This window comes from Phycodurus eques, chromosome 2, assembly GCF_024500275.1.
Source record: "Phycodurus eques isolate BA_2022a chromosome 2, UOR_Pequ_1.1, whole genome shotgun sequence".
Classification (NCBI taxonomy): domain Eukaryota; kingdom Metazoa; phylum Chordata; class Actinopteri; order Syngnathiformes; family Syngnathidae; genus Phycodurus; species Phycodurus eques.
Window position 1 is genome coordinate 19,264,012 of NC_084526.1, and position 18,144 is coordinate 19,282,155.

Consider the following 18,144-nt stretch of genomic DNA (forward strand, 5'->3'; position numbering starts at 1 on the left):
GGGGCGCCCCAGTGCTGATGCTGCGTGTGGATGAGGTGGCCTCCCCCAGCCTGACCTGCTGTGTCCTGCCCGTCAGAAAGCTGTAAATCCACTGGCAGATGGCAGGTGAGACGCTGAGCTGGAGAAGCTTGGTTGAAAGGAGTTCAGGGATGATGGTGTTGAACGCTGAGCTGAAGTCCACGAACAGGATCCTCGCATAGGTCCCTGTACTGTCGAGGTGTTCTAGAATGAAGTGCAGTCCCATGTTGACTGCATCATCCGCAGACCTGTTCGCTTGGTAGGCAAACTGCAGGGGGTCCAGCAGGGGACCTGTGACACTCTTGAGGTGGTCCAGCACGAGACGTTCAAAGGACTTCATGACCACAGATGTCAAAGCGACAGGCCTGTAGTCCTTCAGACCAGAGATTGCAGGTTTCTTGGGGACTGGAATGATGGTGGAGCAGTTTGAAACAGGATGGAACTTTGCACATTTCCAAAGATCTGTTGAAGATCTGAGTGAAGACTGGAGCGAGCTGGTCCGCGCAGACTTTGAGGCAGGATGGGGACACATGGTCCGGGCCTGCCGCTTTGTTAATCTTCTGTTGTTTGAAGATGCGTCTCACATCCTGCTCATGGATGGTTAACGCAGAAGTCAGATGTGTGGTTGTGGTCGCGGGTGCGGCCGGGTGGGTGTGTGGTGTGAAACTGTCCTTTTCAAATCTGCTGTAGAACGTATTCAAGTCGTTGGCTAGTGTGCTATTGTTCTCAGCTTGGGGGTATCGTCGCTTGTAATTAGTCAGCGATTGGAATGCATGCCAGACTGATTTAGAGTCGTTTTTCCAACTTTGCTGCATAGATCCTCTTTGCAATGTTAATTTCTTTAGTCAGCTGGTTTCTAGCTCGATTATACAGGGCCCTGTCCCCGCTCTGATATGCATCTTCCTTAGCTTGGCGAAGCTGCTTAAGTTTAGCAGTGAACCACGGCTTGTTGTTGTTGAATGTCCGAAATTATTTTGTTGGGTGAAATAAGGGCCTCCCTACAAATGAAAGCCTCCCCCCAAATAAACGCCGACAAAAGGAAGCAAAAAGTAGTAAGTTTAATTACCTGGGATCATAGAAGATATTGATCACATATGCAAATTAAAGCATTAACTGCTTCCCATGGGCTCACCACCTGTGGGAGGGGCCATTGGGGTCGGATGCAGTGTGAGCTGGGTGGTGGCCGAAGGCGGGGACCTTGGCGATCCGATCCCCGGCTACAGAAGCTGGCTCTAGGGACATGAAATGTCACCTCTCTGGCAGGGAAGGAGCCCGAGCTGGTGTGTGAGGTCGAGAAGGTCCGTCTAGATATAGTCGGACTCGCCTCCACACACAACTTGGGCTCTGGTACCAGCCCCTCTCGAGAGGGGTTGGACTTTCTTCCACTCTGGAGTTGCCCACGGTGAGAGGCGCCGAGCAGGTGTGGGTATACTTATTGCCCCCCGGCTTGGCGCCTGTACGTTGGGGTTCACCCCGGTGGATGAGAGGGTAGCCTCCCTCCGCTTTTCGGGAGGGGGGGACGGGTCCTCACTGTTGTTTGTGCCTATGCACCAAACAGCAGTTCAGAGTACCAACCCGTTTTGGAGTCCTTGGAGGGGGTGCTGGAGAGCGCTCCCGCTGGGGACTCCATCGTTCTGCCGGGTGACTTCAATGCTCACGTGGGCAATGACAGTGAGACCTGGAAGGGCGTGATTGCGAGGAACGGCCCCCCCGGTCAGAACCCAAGCGGTGTTCTGTTATTGGACTTCTGTGCTCTGTTATTGGACTTCTGTGCGGACTTGCGGCCGCATGTCTTGGACACTCGGGTGAAGAGAGGGGCGGAGCTGTCAACTGATCACCACCTGGTGGTGAGTTGGCTCTGATGGTGGGGGAAGATGCCGGTCCGACATGGCAGGCCCAAACATATTGTGAGGGTCTGCTGGGAACGTCTGGCAGAATCCCCTGTCAGAAGGAGTTTCAACTCCCACCTCCGACAGAACTTTGCTCATGTTCTGGCTGTGGCGGGGGACATCGAGTCTGAGTGGATCATGTTCCGCGCCTCCATTGTTGAGGCGGCTGACCAGAGCTGTGGCCGTAAGGTGGTCGGTGCCTGTCGTGGCAGCAATCCCTGAACCTGTTGGTGGACAGTTGGAGTCTTATTGGGCTTTTTTGGCCGGTGGGACTCCTGAGGCAGCTGATGGGTACCGGCTGGCCAAGCGGAATGCAGCTTTGATGGTCGCTGAAGCAAAAACCCGGGTATGCGAGGAGTTCGGTGAGGCCATGGAGAAAGACCTCCGGACGGCTTAGAGGAAATTCTGGTCCACCATCCGGCGTCTCAGGAGAGGAAAGCAGTCCACCACCAACACTGTGTATAGTGGGGATGGGGCGCTGCTGACCTCGACTCGGGACGTTGTGAGTCGGTGGGGAGAATACTTCGAAGACCTCCTCGATTCCACCGCCACGCCTTCCCATGAGAAAGCAGAGTGTTGGTTCTTTGAGGCGGGCTCTCCTATCTCTGGGTTTGAGGTCACCGAGGTGGTTAAAAAGCTCGTCGGTGGCAAGGCCCCGGGGGTGGATGAGATTCGCCCGGAGTTCCTAAAGGCTCTGGATGTTGTGGGGCTGTCCTGGTTGACACACCTCTGCAACATCGCGTGGACATTGGGGACAGTGCCTCTGGCTTGACAGACTCGGGTGGTGGTCCCCCTTTTTAAGAAGGGGTGTGTTCCAACTACAGGGGGGATCACACTCCTCATCCTCCCTGGTAAAGTCTATTCAGTGGTGCTGGAGAGGAGGGTCCGCCGGGAAGTCGAATCTCAGATTCAGGAGGAGCAGTGTAGTTTTCGTCCTGGCCGTGGAACAGTGGACCAGCTCTACACCCTCGGCAGGGTCCTCGAGGGTGCATGGGAGTTCTCCCAACCAGTCTACTTGGAGAAGTCCCACGGGGAGTCCTGTGGAGGATGGTTCGGGAGTATGGGGGACCGAACCCCCTGATACGGGCTGTTCAGTCCCTGTACGACCGGAGTCAAAGTGTGGTCCGCATATCCGACAGTAAGTCGGACACGTTCCCGGTGAGGGTTGGACTCCGCCAAGGCTGCCCTTTGTCCCCAATTCTGTTCATAACTTTTATGGACAGAATTTCAAGGCACAGCTGAGGCGTAGAGGGGGTCCGGTTTGGTGGCCTTAGTATTGCATCTCTGCTTTTTGCTGATGATGTGGTTCTGTTGGCTTCATCAAGCGGTGATCTCCAACTCTCACTGGAACAGTTCACAGCCGAGTGTGAAGCGGCTGGGATGAGAATCAGCACCTCCAAATCTGAGACCATGGTCCTCCGTCGGAAAAGGGTGGCGTGCCCTCTCCAGGTCGGGATGAGATCCTGCCCCAAGTGGAGGAGTTCAAGTATCTTGGGGTCTTGTTCACGAGTGAGGGAAGAATGGAACAGGAGATCGACAGGCGGATCGGTGCAGCGTCTGCAGTGATGCGGACTTTGTATCGGTCCGTTGTGGTAAAGAAGGAGCTAAGCCGAAAGGCGAAGCTCTCGATTGACCGGTCGATCTACGTTCCTACCCTCACCTATGGTCATGAGCTGTGGGTCGTGACCGAAAGAACGAGATCCCGGATACAAGCGGCTGAAGTATGTTTCCTCTGCAGGGTGTCCGGGCTCTCCCTTAGAGAGAGGGTGAGAAGCTCGGTCATCCGGGAGGATCTCAGAGTAGAGTCGCTGCTCCTCCACATCGAGAGGAGCCAGATGAGGTGACTGGGGCATCTGATTCGGATGCCTCCCTGGTGAGGTGTTCCGGGCATGTCCCACTGGGACGAGACTCCGGGGACGACCCAGGAGACACTGGAGAGACTACGTACTCCGGCTGGCCTGGGAACGCCTCGGGATCCCCCTGGAAGCGCTGGATGAAGTGGCTGGGGAGATGGAAGTCTGGGCGTCCCTGCTAAAGCTACTGCCCCCGCGACCCGACCTCGGATAAGCAGTAGAAAATGGATGGATGGATGGACTGCTGAGCCCATTTGAACTATTGTCGTTAACCAAAACGGCAGCACGTATGAAAGTACAGTATGTAACCAATCTCTCCGATTAATTAAAGTGTGGAGTCTGAACCGATTGTGTTAACAAATTTGAATATGGTTTAATAGTAAATTGGGTGCATAACATGTTCAGCTCATTTGAACTATTCTGTTAGCCAAAACAGCAGCACATATGGAAGTAACTAAACGGTCTCTCAGATGAATTGAAAAGTGAGTCACTGTACACTGACTCATGTCTGACTAACATGAATGACAGAATACTGATATATATAAAATTATAAGAAACCTTTGGGTGTGGTCTTCTCTGTTGTCAGGTTATACCCAGACTGTTGCTTTTGCTCAATGTAGCATAGCACCACATTAGCCGCGGACTCGCCTTTCGAGCTCACGTGATCCAGCAAGCGTCTGGCCTGATAAGACAAAATATTGATTAGTACACAGTAAAGTGAAATTCAACTTGCTGTGACACACACACACACAGTCATGAGATGAGACTAGAACTAGTGTATATTCCCATTTGTAAATTGACAAAGGCTTGGTACACACAGAGATTTTTCATCTGCTACAGACCACAAACAAAGATTTAAAAAACAGGCATTCAACAGTTTTGGTCGTCATGTGTGTGGTGTGCTCTGAAAATTTCAACACAGCAAACCACACACACAAAGATTATGTTGTACCGCCAATCTCGAAGTCTCGCGTGATCACACGTGATCTCACAAAACCGAAGATGAAGAAACACTTCCGGGTACCTGCCGATGTTTCCCCGACTGTTCCTGTCGCTGGATTCGAGAGCCTTGTAAAATGGCGATGTTACCAAATAACTACTTGCTTTGGAAAATACTTCCTGTCATCCGTGGACTCCACTTTTATGCATTAAAAAAAACTTCAGGTAAGACATTTTTGTCTTTATTTAGGGTCACTTTCGTGTTCGTCCATCTTGGGTGCTTCTTTGATTGGCTACATTCTGTTTCACGTCACCATTCTCGGCATCATGACTCCTGAGAAGTCGGCGTTCCCCACACACATGAAGAGTTTTGGTCATAAGTAAGGCCATGACTACTAGAGTAGATGACGCAATGCTGATTAAACTTGTCAGGTCCTCTAACATCTTGCTGAATTTTTAAATATGTGATTTTAAAATATATTTTTTTTTAGTGTCTACCATATACATTTCCACGCTAGCCCAGTTAGTGGTGCACCGCAAATGACGTAACTGAAAATTATGGCACGAAAAGGAGACATTCTGCCGAGCAAAATGGGCAAAGCGTGGTTATAAAAAGCTCACTGTAAATATTTTGCGTTTCTTTAGCATAAAATAATCATACAATAATTGCTGTGTAAATGAAAAAAACAATACAAATTGGCGCAAACATCTACCTCTTTTCAAGGAACCGTTGCCTGCCACCAACTGTGTGGGTGTTCACGTAGTCACGACGCAGCAGGTCTGTTTTTATTGCTTTTGTTGATCTTTTCTTTTAATGTGTGTGTAATTTAACTTGCTAGTGACCCGCCGATACGGTTTGCAAGAACTTTTATCCACTTGATTATAGGTTTGAGCGTCGTAATGGTGCTGCCGTTTCACCACCTGTCATGAGGTGGAGAGTTTCTCCCCGCTGGCTTCCGCGACCTCCTTACGCTCCCTATGGACATCGATCGCAGGTGACACAGTTGAGGTCAGGAGACGTGACACAAAAAACGTGATCGAGATGGGAAAAGAAGTCTACGAAGCGACCACGTCTACGAAGCGACCACCCCGCCCTTGCCGCACATTAAGCAATTGGATAGATGTGTGCACATTTGAAGCTGTACAAATAGTATGTTGTACTCAATCATATTTATTAAACCATATAAAGAGAGATTAATAGTTTGAAGAAGTGGGTTGAACGTCTGGTGAGAGGCACAAACGTACGTACATATACCGTCTGCGTACATTTTGGCCACAGACTTTGCTTTTTTATCCACAGGTACATTGTAAATATAGTTAAGCATTGTTGTAAAACACAATGTTTATTTTTGTACATTTGAATGGTTTAGGGGGAACCCCAAATTTATGTGTGTCTCTCTATATTAACAGGAACTGTAACACCGAAGTGATTAGAGAATGTATATGTAGATATTTATATTGAACTATTGACAGTTTCTCTCGCCCCTTTTATTTACCTCACAGGTTTCAACAACTATTATACATTATGTTGGTGTATATTCACCTGTGAGGGGTTGGGAGACTGGGGAGAGGCATATCGAAGCGATGGGCCGCTTTGTTGTAATTCTGAATTCCAGGAGGAGGGGGCACCAAAAATCGTGGACTATAGCTTTAAGATTGTTGGCTCGACCTATTTGGGACCCTAAAATCAGGACGAATCCAATCTTAACACACATCAGACCTAACGACTATTTTACAGGATAATCTTAGGAAACAAGATTGTCTGGAGTTTCACGTGCTTGGTCGGGAAGGGACAGAATAGACACAAAAACAGGCCGATTGTCTGTGTGTGTGTGCCGGGACTAATGTAGACGACTATGCGTTTAACAGTGTGAGAGGTGTGCTACCTGCTGCGAGGGAGTGTGTACAGGCAAGCGTACGTCTCTACAGTCCTCCTGGGTGAAGCATCCTGATTCCAGCAGAGCTTCCAGAGCTCCATCCACGCAGCCTCGGAGCTCTCCCACCAGGCTGGGCCTTCGGGTCAGAAGCACCCTGGTGACAGGCCCCGGCACTTCAGGCCCCCGAGCTTCAGGTCGGGTCTGCTGCAAAGCCTCGGCGAAGGCCTGGCACGCGGCTTCCCCTTTGGTATAGACCAGGTCCAGCAGATGCCTGGCGTTGGCGTGAAGCGGTCTCCCCTGCACTCGCACATTGTGGTAATCCTCCCACGAAAGCTCCCCACGGGCCAGGAGGACATCCAGGACCCTCTCCAGCGGCTCAGTCGAGCCGTTGGCGCAGAGACAGTAGAGGATCTCGCTGCGTTGCTTCAGGACCAGATCCTGGGCCATGATCACCTTCCGGAAATATACGGTGCAGTCCAGTAGATATCGCCAAGTACTCGGCACGGTGTCATGGTGGAATGTCTGAGCTTGATGCTCACACCGCGGCTTCGTCTTCTAAAACCCTCAGGCTTGTTGTCAAAATCTTCTTCCTCGTTCCAAAGAGCAACTGTTACAAAGTCCTGATGCATGACACATGACTCAGTCGCACCAAAACTCAAGCAAGGGCGTGTGTGAATATATGCGCGCACACAGACACGCACGCAATAACACAAACAGAGATACTGTCTCACAAGTGACACACACACACAATCATGCAATCTACTTCCTCTTTCTGGATCCTCTCTGAGCAAACGGTCCTCTACATTCAGGAAATACTTCAGGAAGTACTTTTACAACAGTGTAATGGGGGTGGAGTGACACAAATACAGGGATAATATTCATATCATCATCCACCATCCATCCATTTTCTGAACCGCTTATCCTCGTTTGGGTCATGGGTGTGCTGGCGCCTACCTCAGCCGACTTCAGGCGGGAGGCGGGGTACACCCTGAACTGGTCTTCAGCCAATCATAGGGCACATACAGACAAACAACCATTTGCACTCACATTCACACCTACGGACAACTTAAGTCTTTAATTAACTTACCTTGCATGTTTTTGGAATGTGGGAGGATACCGGAGTACCCGGAGAAAAACCACGCAGGCACGGGGAGAACATGCAAAATCCACACAGGCGAGGCCGGATTTGAACCCGGGACCTCAGAAATGTGAGGCAGATGTACTAACCAGTCGTCCGCTGTCCCGCCATATTCATATCAATGTTATGAAAAAATAATTAGATTGAGATTTTCTTCCGCTGAATCTATCGTCGACGGGGGGGTTGAGGGGGCGACTTTTCCGCCGTTTAATATAACTGACACTAGGACCCATGTGACTGACTGGCGAGTAGGGTGGCCAACAATTTCATAGGGGGGGCGGTGGCCTCTTGCCATCAGCTGATGCCACCCCTGGTGAGAAGTATACTGAAGCTGCCAAGCACTCAAATCAATTGAGATTTTTTTTTTATTCAGAAGATCCGGTGCAAGTTCATTTAAAGTGCACGAGGAGCTCCTAAAACGTGTGTCCCCCAAAAGCATGGGCATATTTCACACCGTTAAAAGTTGCAAATGCATATGGTGGTTTGGACAAGCGGCAGGACAGCGGAGGCGCACCACGGCTCCTTCAACAAAGCAAAGCGAACTGCCCAATACTGCAAAGTGAGTATGCCTAATAATTTGGGGATTTTTAATGACATGCAGGTCAATATTACATTTTTGAATTTATTGATTTTTGTGAAAACATGCACAAAAGGAGTTCTTGCTCTTAATGTTGGTTTGCTGTTCAGTGGTTTTGTGCCATCTTTGAATGGTCATTTTTATGTAAGAGCCCCCTTTGCACTGGAAGACAAAATATCACAGCGTGGGGCTATTTTTTGTTTGCTGCATACCCTTTTTTGTTGAAGCGTGGATATTTTATACATGCATTTGAGCATGAAATATAATAAGACACTATGATGTACATTGATTCAATAATGAAAAAGATGCATGTAGTTTGTCCATATTTAAAATAGATTTTTCTCATACATCTGGTTAGGATAGCGCTGATGAAAACCTGTGCGCCCCCCCTCCTCCATCATTAAAGTTGCCTTCCCCTGACATAGGCCGTCAGTTGGCAGGTGCCTATGTACGTTCTGAATATTGAAGTACAAAACACACACACACACAACAGTACTACAAATAATTGTCAAATAGTTTAATGGCATTTATATATTTAAATATGTTGTTGTTATATAACCTATTTTTTAAACAGTTAATTATAGGTGACTATAAAACGTTAATTTAAAGAAATGTTCAGGTGTAGCCCACGTTACCCAACTTAAAAAAAAAAAGAAAAAGAAAAAAAAAGCCAGATCAGCTATTGCCCCAGGTACGGATTCCAGTTATTTTTAAGTGTGCTGTTAAATACTGTACTATACAGAAGTTAGGTTAAGTGCAATTCTTTTCTCCGGCCACTTGGTGAAGCTATTGCATTACTGGTCAATAATGCCAGATTTGTCCCTGACAGCTCAGTGAGAATGAATGTCATGTTGCATCTATATGTATAGCAATACTATAAAGTATTTTATAAGTATTAAAATACAAACTACAATGTTATAGTAAAATTTTTATCAGTCACTAAAGTAAACAATTAAGTTAACCCATGTCAAACAAAAATAAAGTAACACACATTTTAGCAATCATATGTTCCATTTATTGTTCTATGATTATAATCAAATTTATTTGCTTTAAGAAAGTTCCAGTTCCTGTTCAATGGTTATCACACATTTTACCATCATAACTTGATTTCCTGTTCTTTGGTTATCATCAATTTTCCTGTTATATGCTTCTCATCTGTTGTGAAATCACCATAAAACACACGACTTTCGCTGCTTACTGAGCTGAAGTCTCCCGTGTCTCGCGTGATATCACGACAAATTTACTACACTACTACTGCAGTCAACAAAGTATCACTCTGATCTCTGCCTTCAACGTCTGGTCCAGCTTCCCCCCTGACCTTCACGACGTTGAGGCCTGAGACTTGTAGGACATTCACCACTGCACCGGCCCCGCTTTCAAGTGTGGCCCCTGTGCTACAGGGGCACCTTGCAGCTCAACATCCCTCCGCGTTTGCTTTGTGCCTCCGACAGCACGCCGCCACATCAAAGCGTCGCAGACTCCAGCTTTGATGTTTTGCCGAAAAAGAGAGCGAGTCAAAAAAGGGGGAGGCGGTCGTGATATGAGGGGCCATTAGCAACAACATTCAGATTACCTCTCATGTATAATACGGAAGTGCTCTCATACACTCAATGGATTTTTTTTATTTTTTAGGGGGCGGGGGCTCACATGCACTACTGGAAAGCTCTCACACACACACACAACTGAATTTGTTCCGCTCATATATTGCAGTGAAACGCTCACACACTTGCTCCCAAAATGCTGTCATACTCACAACATAGTTTTTTCCCCACTCACATACAGTCCTGCTCACCATTATTGGCATCCCTTCATTTTTTGCATAACCTGTATAATATCTTCAGACATAGATAGATGCACCAAACTTAAATCATCAGGATATTTTAATTGGAGATCCTAAGTAAATAAAAACAATAAAATTGTTTTTTCCCCCAACTTAGATATTGTAATTTCAAAGCAGCATGTGCAGCAATATTGGCACCTCTCAATATTTGGTTGGCAATATATATTTTTTTTTTCAATATTATTTTTGCCATATTGGTTGGCAATATTTTGGCAGCAATGACAGCCTCTAAGCGTTTCTTGTGTCCATGTATAACAAATGATTCAAACTCAAGGCCCAGGGGGCCAGATCTGGCCCGCCACATCATTTTATGTGGCCCGCAAAAGCAAAATCATCATTTCCATGATTCTTGCTAAAATTAGTACCAAAATTTCAACTCACCATACTGTATGTAATAAATAATGACATTGAGATATTACAAGCTTTCTTTTGTGACCAAACCACTTTGATCAGTAACTTGAACAACAGTTGAAAAAAACTATTATCCTTGATTTTTGTTTTGAAAGCAAGTTATCCATCCATTGGTTGTCTATACTGGACTGTATGTAATAATTTGATGAGGACATGAAACATTTACATGGTTTCACAGGGAAATTGTACCAACAATGTGGCCCATGATAAAAATTTAGTTTGACACCAGTGATCTACAGTATAAGCTTTTTGTACTTCTCAGGTGGTATTTTCTGCCACTCTTCCTTTGGCATTTGTTCAAGCTCTTGAACATTTGCAGGGTTCTTTTCCCCAGTAGGGGTTTTGCCACCGCTCCCTTTTCTGGAGCGCTTATCCTCAGTAGGGTTGCGGGCATGCTGGAGCCTATCCCAAGCCAAGAGAAATGTGAAAACCCACCACCCACCCTATTACTATGGTTACTAGGTCCCGACTGGCAACCATTATCCCTGTACCATGATTGTGGGGGTGTAGTGCATTAAAATTGGATAAACTGGTGGGGGTGAGGCGAGACGCTCACAGGGCAATAATGACCCATAACCGACACCCCCACCCAGGCCAACCAGCTCCCCAAAGTAAGTGCAAATGTATGTGGTGCATTAAAAATCTGCGGAGGAAAAGCATGCCGGGCGAGACAGCAGGATGGAGTACCGGGACACCTGGCCGAGTGTCCTGGCTAAAATCCCCCCTGTATCCCCACTGAAAGAAACTACCAGGGTATGGAAGGTTCCCCCTGGATTATTTCGTTCCTCCTAGTGGGTAGGGTCTTCCTAGAGCTACCAGGAACTCTTTGAGGGGGCCGGCGTTGCTGCCGAACGCTGATTGGTGGTAGCCGTTTACTTTTTCATTCGCAGAGCCGCCATTACTGGATGCAGTGTTAAGCAAGGCTCAAAATCAGAGGATTAAAATACATTGATAAGCAAAACTTCGAGGTGGCGGCGGACCTCGTGGCGGCAGACCTTGCCATGGGCTCGGGCCAAGATCTGTCGACCCCCCGGCGGCGAGGTCCGACGCTGGCCGACTTGGTTCCGCTAAGGAGTGGAAATCTGAGCCCAAGCTGTATTTAAAAACTTATTTATAGAACCTTATCCAGGTTAGGTATTTGCAATGCCAACCTGGCGACAGACAGCAGAGTAAAACAAAGCAAAATAGAAGCAAATACATATACAAACTGTACAATGTGATATAGTAACAAGTTCAATATTACATTATAGCACATGGTGAATAAAAGGTCCATAAAAGGCATGTGAGCGGACGTTCTCTAAAGCAAGGGAACTTGCGTGAAGAAATATGTAATTGCCTAAATGCCAAGACATTAGAACATTTTGTCTTTTTGAATAAATATATAAATAAATGTAGTAGCCTGCAGATGACTATAGATTTGACTTATTGTTCTCAAATTTGGAGAGGAACTGCGTAATGCCTAGATCAGACTACAGGATTTTAGCCCCGATATTGGCCCGATTAGCTATCGCAGCCGATTTCCCAGATCAGACCCGACATATTTTTTTCGGGAACGACAAAACCTCTTGTAGTGTGGCATATTCCACGATTAATGATTTGGTCCTACAATGGCCCTATGACGGCAAAATGAAAAGTCTAGCATATTTTTGGGATAGCTTCAGTGTAGTCTGACATATCAACGACAACTCTCCGACAGCGCACCTCGACGTCGACCAATAGGGTTGCGTATTGTGAGTGGGCGCGTTGCCCCCGTGCTTGCCGTTGTCAGCATTTATTCATGTCCACAAACCAATGTTTACAGAAGCTTTAGCTCTTGATTCGACAGAACGCCGGCATGTTTACGTACAACCGTGAGTTTGACTGATATCAAGACTCATTGCTGGCCATTTTAAAACAGTCCATTTTTTTCGTTATATATAGTTATAAGAGGGGGTACACACTTGTACAACCACTAGTTAATTCTCAGTTATTTATGTTTACAGATTCTCTTGAAAAGATTTCCTCTTTTTTTCAAAATTGTAGAGGTTATGGGTCACATTAATGGTGGAAATCTATCTAGTAGTCACCCTTCGAGGACACCTGTCAGACATGATGCAGAGACAAAGGGAAACCATACCACTCTTGGCTTTTGTCTGAAAATACTGTAGTTGGGTCTCTGGAGTGCCACAGCCCACCCGTTAAGTGTGAAATCATACAACTAAGTAAATCTTTTTCTAGCTAGAAATGTGTCTGTTACGAGCTGTTATGGATTTTGCTGGATTGTGACATAACAGTGTGTCTAATTTACGCACCACCCCGACCCAAGTCTCTCTGTCCACGGCTGGGTGAAGATCCACCATTTTCAAGCAGGTACACTGAAGCACCATCAGCGGATCCGCTACAGTAATGGCGAAAGTCTAATTCAGCGACTTGGTGAGGAAGTGCTGTCTCCGCCAGTGAAAATACACATCTTTTTTTCATAAAACTGGGCTCGCAGTCGCCCTCACCTCATTTCATCACCTCATCACCACTCGTCATGGTAAACAAAAGCTAATTGCTCTAATTGTTGATGCTTGGGGTACAAAGGTGAAATTTTATAGAACATTGACTTTTTATTTATTGTTTGTATACAAATATTTGGCTCTCTGGTGGCTTGCCACCCATCAAGTGTTGAAATTAAACAACAAAGTAAAGCTTTAGTTATCTGCCTACTCTCCCAAATGTCTCTGCGAGTGAGCCATTCTGCACTTAGCCACCGTTTCTCAGTCAGTGATTTGATTAGCTCGGCTGGGAGAAGTTCCAGAGTAAAAGAAGCACTTTGACTTTGACTTCTGATAATAATGTGATAAGAATGTTTAGCTCAGTTGTCGACGTAGGGCTGGGGTGTATTTGTGTTTGGCTGTGTCATCCACCACACCGCTACATTTATTGTAAGTGTAGTTTGATGGCTTGGTGATGAAATGCTGCGGTGATAATGCAATTTAATTTCTTTGGCTCCTCGTTTTAAGTGTGTGTGTGTGTATTGTGTGTGGTTTATGCTTACATTAGTTAGTGGTGGCTTTTGCAGAATTTTCTGGGGTTCACAACAATGTGTCTATACCAGAGGTGTGGCCTCGGGTCACATGACTTATACTCGAGTCAGACTCGCATCATGAATTTGATGACTCGACTTGACAAAATGTTACAAGGCTTGCAACTCGACTTGGACTTGAACAGCAATGACTCATGACTTCATTTGGACTTGAGCCCTTTGACTTAAGACCTGCTACATTCACCACAACACAAAGCAAAACAAACACTCCTCTCTCTCACACTGTCGCTCTCTGTGCGCATTTGTGTAAGTTGCAGGCACAGCATCCGTTCACAGATCACATTGTTTTGATTCTGCAGCATCCAATCAAATTGGAAAGCAAACAACGAAGAAGAATTCATCATGAATGCAGCAGTTAAAAAAATAAGAAAAAGGTTCAAGTTAAGAGGTGGTAAACAAAAACCGAAATACAGTGTGCAAAACATGCGGGTCAAAGAATATGGATGGAGGGGCAACAACGTCAAACTTAGTTCGAAATCTGAAACTGCACAAAGAATGATAAGTAGAGTTGGTGAGCACTTTAATGTAGCACTGTTCAGTCTGGCGTACAACTCCTTACCTTGTGCAATACTATATTTTTTTATGTCTATACATTTATTCCACACTGCATTGCACAGTAAAATATATATAGATATATATATATATAATACCCCTCCCGGAAGCCGTCGCCTTATCGTGGTGGAGGGTTTGTGTGTCCCAATGATCCTAGGAGCTAAGTTGTCTGGGGCTTCATGCCCCTGGTAGGGTGACCCATTGCAAACAGGTCCTTGATAACCAAAGCACGGCTGCAAAAACCCCTATGGAGAAAGAAACAGATGGATCTAGGTTTCAGCAGTTCAGAGAACCCACCCTTTTTGGAGTCCTTGGAGGGGGTGCTGGAGAGCTCCTGCTGGGGACTCCATCGTTCTGCTGGGGGACTTCAATGCTCACGTGGGCAATGACAGTGAGACCTGGAAGGGCGTGATTGGGAGGAACGCCCCCCCCCCCCCCCGATCAGAACCCGAGCGGTGTTCTGTTATTGGACTTCTGTGCTCATCATTGTCCATAACGAACACCATGCTCAAGCATAAGGGTGTCCACATGTGCACTTGGCACCAGGACACCCTAGGTTCGCAGTTCGATAATTGACTGTCGGTTCGAAGTGGCAGGCCCAAACGTATTGTGAGGGTCTGCTGGGAACGTCTGGCAGCATCCCGTCAGAAGGAGTTTCAACTCCCACCTCCGACTTTGCTCATGTTCCGGGGGAGGCGGGGGACATCGAGTCCGAGTGGACCATATTCCGCACCTGCATTGCTGAGGCGGCCAACCAGAGCTGTGGCCGTAAGGTGGCCGGTGCCTGTCGTGGAGGAAATCCCCGAACCCGTTGGTGCCATCAAGCTGAAGAAGGAGTCCTATCGCGCCATTTTTGGCCTGTGGGACTCCTAAGGCCTGTGGGACTCCTGAGGCAGCTGATGGGTACCAGCTGGCCAAGCGGAATGCAGCTCTGGTGGTCGCCGAAGCAAAAACACGGGTATGGGAGGAGTTCGGTGAGGCCATGGAGAAGGACTTCCGGAAGGCTTCGAAGAAATTCTGGTCCACCATCCGGCGTCTCAGGAGGGGGAAACAGTCTACCATCAACACTGTATATAGTGGGGATGGGGCACTGCTGACCTCACTCGGGACGTTGTGAGCCGGTGGGGAGAATACTTCGAAGACCTCAATTCCACCGACACGCCTTCCCATGAGGAAGCAGAGTCTGGGTTCTCTGAGGTGGGCTCTCCTATCTCTGGGGTTGAGGTCACCGAAGTGGTTGAAAAGCTGCTCGGTGGCAAGGCCCCGGGGGTGGATGATATTCGCCCGGCATTCCTAAAGGCTCTGGATGTTGTGGGGGTGTCCTGGTTGACACGCCTCTGCAACATCGCGTGGACATCGGGGACAGTGCCGCTGGATTGACAGACTCGGGTGGTGGTCCCCCTTTTTAAGAAGGGGTGTGTTCCAACTACAGGGGGGGATCACACTCCTCATCCTCCCTGGTAAAGTCTATTCAGTGGTGCTGGAGAGGAGGGTCCGTCGGGAAGTCGAATCTCAGATTCAGGAGTAACAGTCTGGTTTTCGTCCTGGCCGTGGAACAGTGGACAAGCTCTACACCCTCGGCAGAGTCCTCGAGGGTGCATGGGAGTTCGCCCAACCAGTCTCCATGTGTTTTGTGGACTTGGAGAAGGCGTTCAACCATGTCCCTCGGGATCCCCCTGGAAGAGCTGGATGAAGCGGCTGGGGAGAGGGAAGTCTGGGCGTCCATGCTAAAGCTACTGCCCCCGCGACCCGACCTCGGATAAGTGGTAAAAAATGGATGGGTGGATGGATATATATAATACTTTTCCATTAGGTGGAATGGTGGACGACTGGTTAGCACATCTGCCTCCTGCCTCACAGTTCTGAGGAGCCGGGTTCAAATCCAGCCTCACCTGTGTGGAGTTTGCATGTTTTGTGCTTGGGTTTTCTCGGGGTACTATGGTTTCCTCCCACATCCCAAAAACATGCATGGAAGGTTAACTGAAGACACTAAATTGCCCATAGGTGTGAATGTGACTGTGAATGGTTGTTTGTTTATGTGTGCCCTGCGATTGGCTGGCAAACAGTTCAGGGTGTACCCCGCCTCCTGCCCGAAGTTAGCTGGGATGGGCTCCAGCACGCCTGCGACCCGCGTGAGGATCAGTGGTTCTGAAAATGAATGGATGGACTTTTCCATCAGCACCTCCCCACCCATGCCCCCTGTTAAAGTTGGGGGGGAAATATTAGCCAAAAATATTTATACCAACCAATTGTGAGTTCTTTTACGTGAGGAAAAGCCAATTTACTTCCAGGAGACCAAATGGAGTTGTCTGTCGTTTATTGGCAAAAAGTAGCAACGAGTTGGAGACAGTTTCACGAGTGCTGCAACAATGTATCTGCCTAAACAAAGGGGTACTATCTTTTCTCTGAGTAGGGGGTAGGGTGGAAGGTGCCAGAAAATTCCACTCCTTATAAGGTAAACAACAGATGTTACAACCTTCAGAAATAAGCCCAGACAAATGACTTAGGCTTGTGAATATACATTCAATCTTTTCTGTTCCTTCTTTATTTATTTCGGTATGCAGGAATTATATCTACACAAATATAACCCCCCCAACCCCGATCCCCCAGCATGACTGTGTCCCACCTTTGTCCTATCCGCCACAAAAATAATTTCATTATCGTGGGCGCTTGCTTGTTTTGCACACTGGTATCTGCTTCTACTCGTAGAAACAAGCCACACATTGAGCTATGTGTAAGAGGAGACAAACAAACTGCCCACTTGTTGTCAATCTAACGAAAGCTGGGCTCACCGTTGGCCAAGCAATATGTGGGCGGAATGGAGGCTGGCAACCTGGATGAGACAGATCTGCCCAAAAATGAGCCAATTTCACCATGGGAAGAAATATCTGGAATTCTTGAACCTTGGGGTATTGCTGCATATGAAAGCATCCCGTACATGTTTTTAAGACACCTGGGAAATCAAATTGTGAAAATAAAATGCATAATGTCTCCTTTAATATTACAAAAATATGTATTTAAGAAAAAAAAAAGAAAGAAAATGGCAACTCACCTGCTCTGCAGTTGAGTACACAAAGGACCATTTGTTTTAACCCCATTCACTCTTGTTCCCTAATTGAACACACCCAACAACAATCTTAAGTGTTTTTATTTCTTGCCCCCTCTCGGCACACATAAAAGGCAGGCCGATGCCAATTAGCATTAATTCCTCTTCCCTACGCCACGCTTTGGTTTCCTGCTCTTGAGTAAGCAGCGTATTGCCATCATTTGCATTATCCGTGGCACATCGGCTTTGAAGTCGGGAGGAAGAAGGAGGCTCCGCTTATTATCCGGCGTGGAAAAAAAAAGTGTTCAAAGGCCATAGATTGAGTGGAACAGATGTACATTAGCATTGCTCCTGCGCTGCAAAGACTTTAGCATCTTGACTGTGTGCTTTTTTGGAGTGAATTTTGCACCCCGCTGAGCTCAATTCACACTTCAAAGCTGAAACGAGTGAGACATACTCTCATTTACATGGACACAATTTTAAGTGAACAGCAGCACTGCTGACTAACTACCTTACCAACTGAGGGACTAGCTCGGCAACTAAGTGGATAGCTGACTAGCTAGTTAACTGACTAACTCGTTAACTAATTGACCACCTCGCTAGTTAAAAACAATCTAACTGAATGACTCAATTTATCTCGATAACTTTCAAGCTAATTAACAAACTACCTCACCAAATGATTGACTAGCTAGCTAGCTAGGTATCTGACTGACTAACTCACTCGTTAATTGACTAGCTAGCTAGCTAGGTATCTGACTGACTAACTCACTCGTTAACTGACTAGCTAGCTACCTATCTAACTGAATAACGGACCGACTGAATGACTCACTTGCTAACCATCTACTTCCAAACACCTCACCCTAGGTAACTGACTGACAGACTAATTAACTAACTAGCTAGTAAATGACTTAATAGATGGCTACCTCACCAAATG

General features: G+C 46.9%; 1 protein-coding gene across 6 annotated transcripts in view; it reads right to left on the bottom strand.

Annotated features, from left to right (window-relative positions):
- nod2 (nucleotide-binding oligomerization domain containing 2) overlaps positions 1–17,246 on the bottom strand; it is a 34,069-nt gene extending 16,823 nt beyond the window's left edge. For 3 of the 6 annotated variants that reach the window (XM_061669009.1, XM_061668982.1, XM_061668991.1), the window contains exons 1-2: positions 6,586–7,441; positions 4,319–4,442 (exon numbers count right to left, since the gene is read on the bottom strand). In XM_061669009.1, coding sequence (XP_061524993.1) covers positions 4,319–4,442; positions 6,586–7,023 — 562 coding nt within the window. In that variant the 5' untranslated portion in view covers positions 7,024–7,441. Of the gene's footprint in view, positions 1–4,318; positions 4,443–6,585; positions 7,442–7,663; positions 7,815–17,216 lie in introns of those variants that run through there. The other 3 variants (XM_061668973.1, XM_061668965.1, XM_061669000.1) reach the window with 3 other exon arrangements.
- Positions 17,247–18,144: the final 898 nt, after the last annotated feature.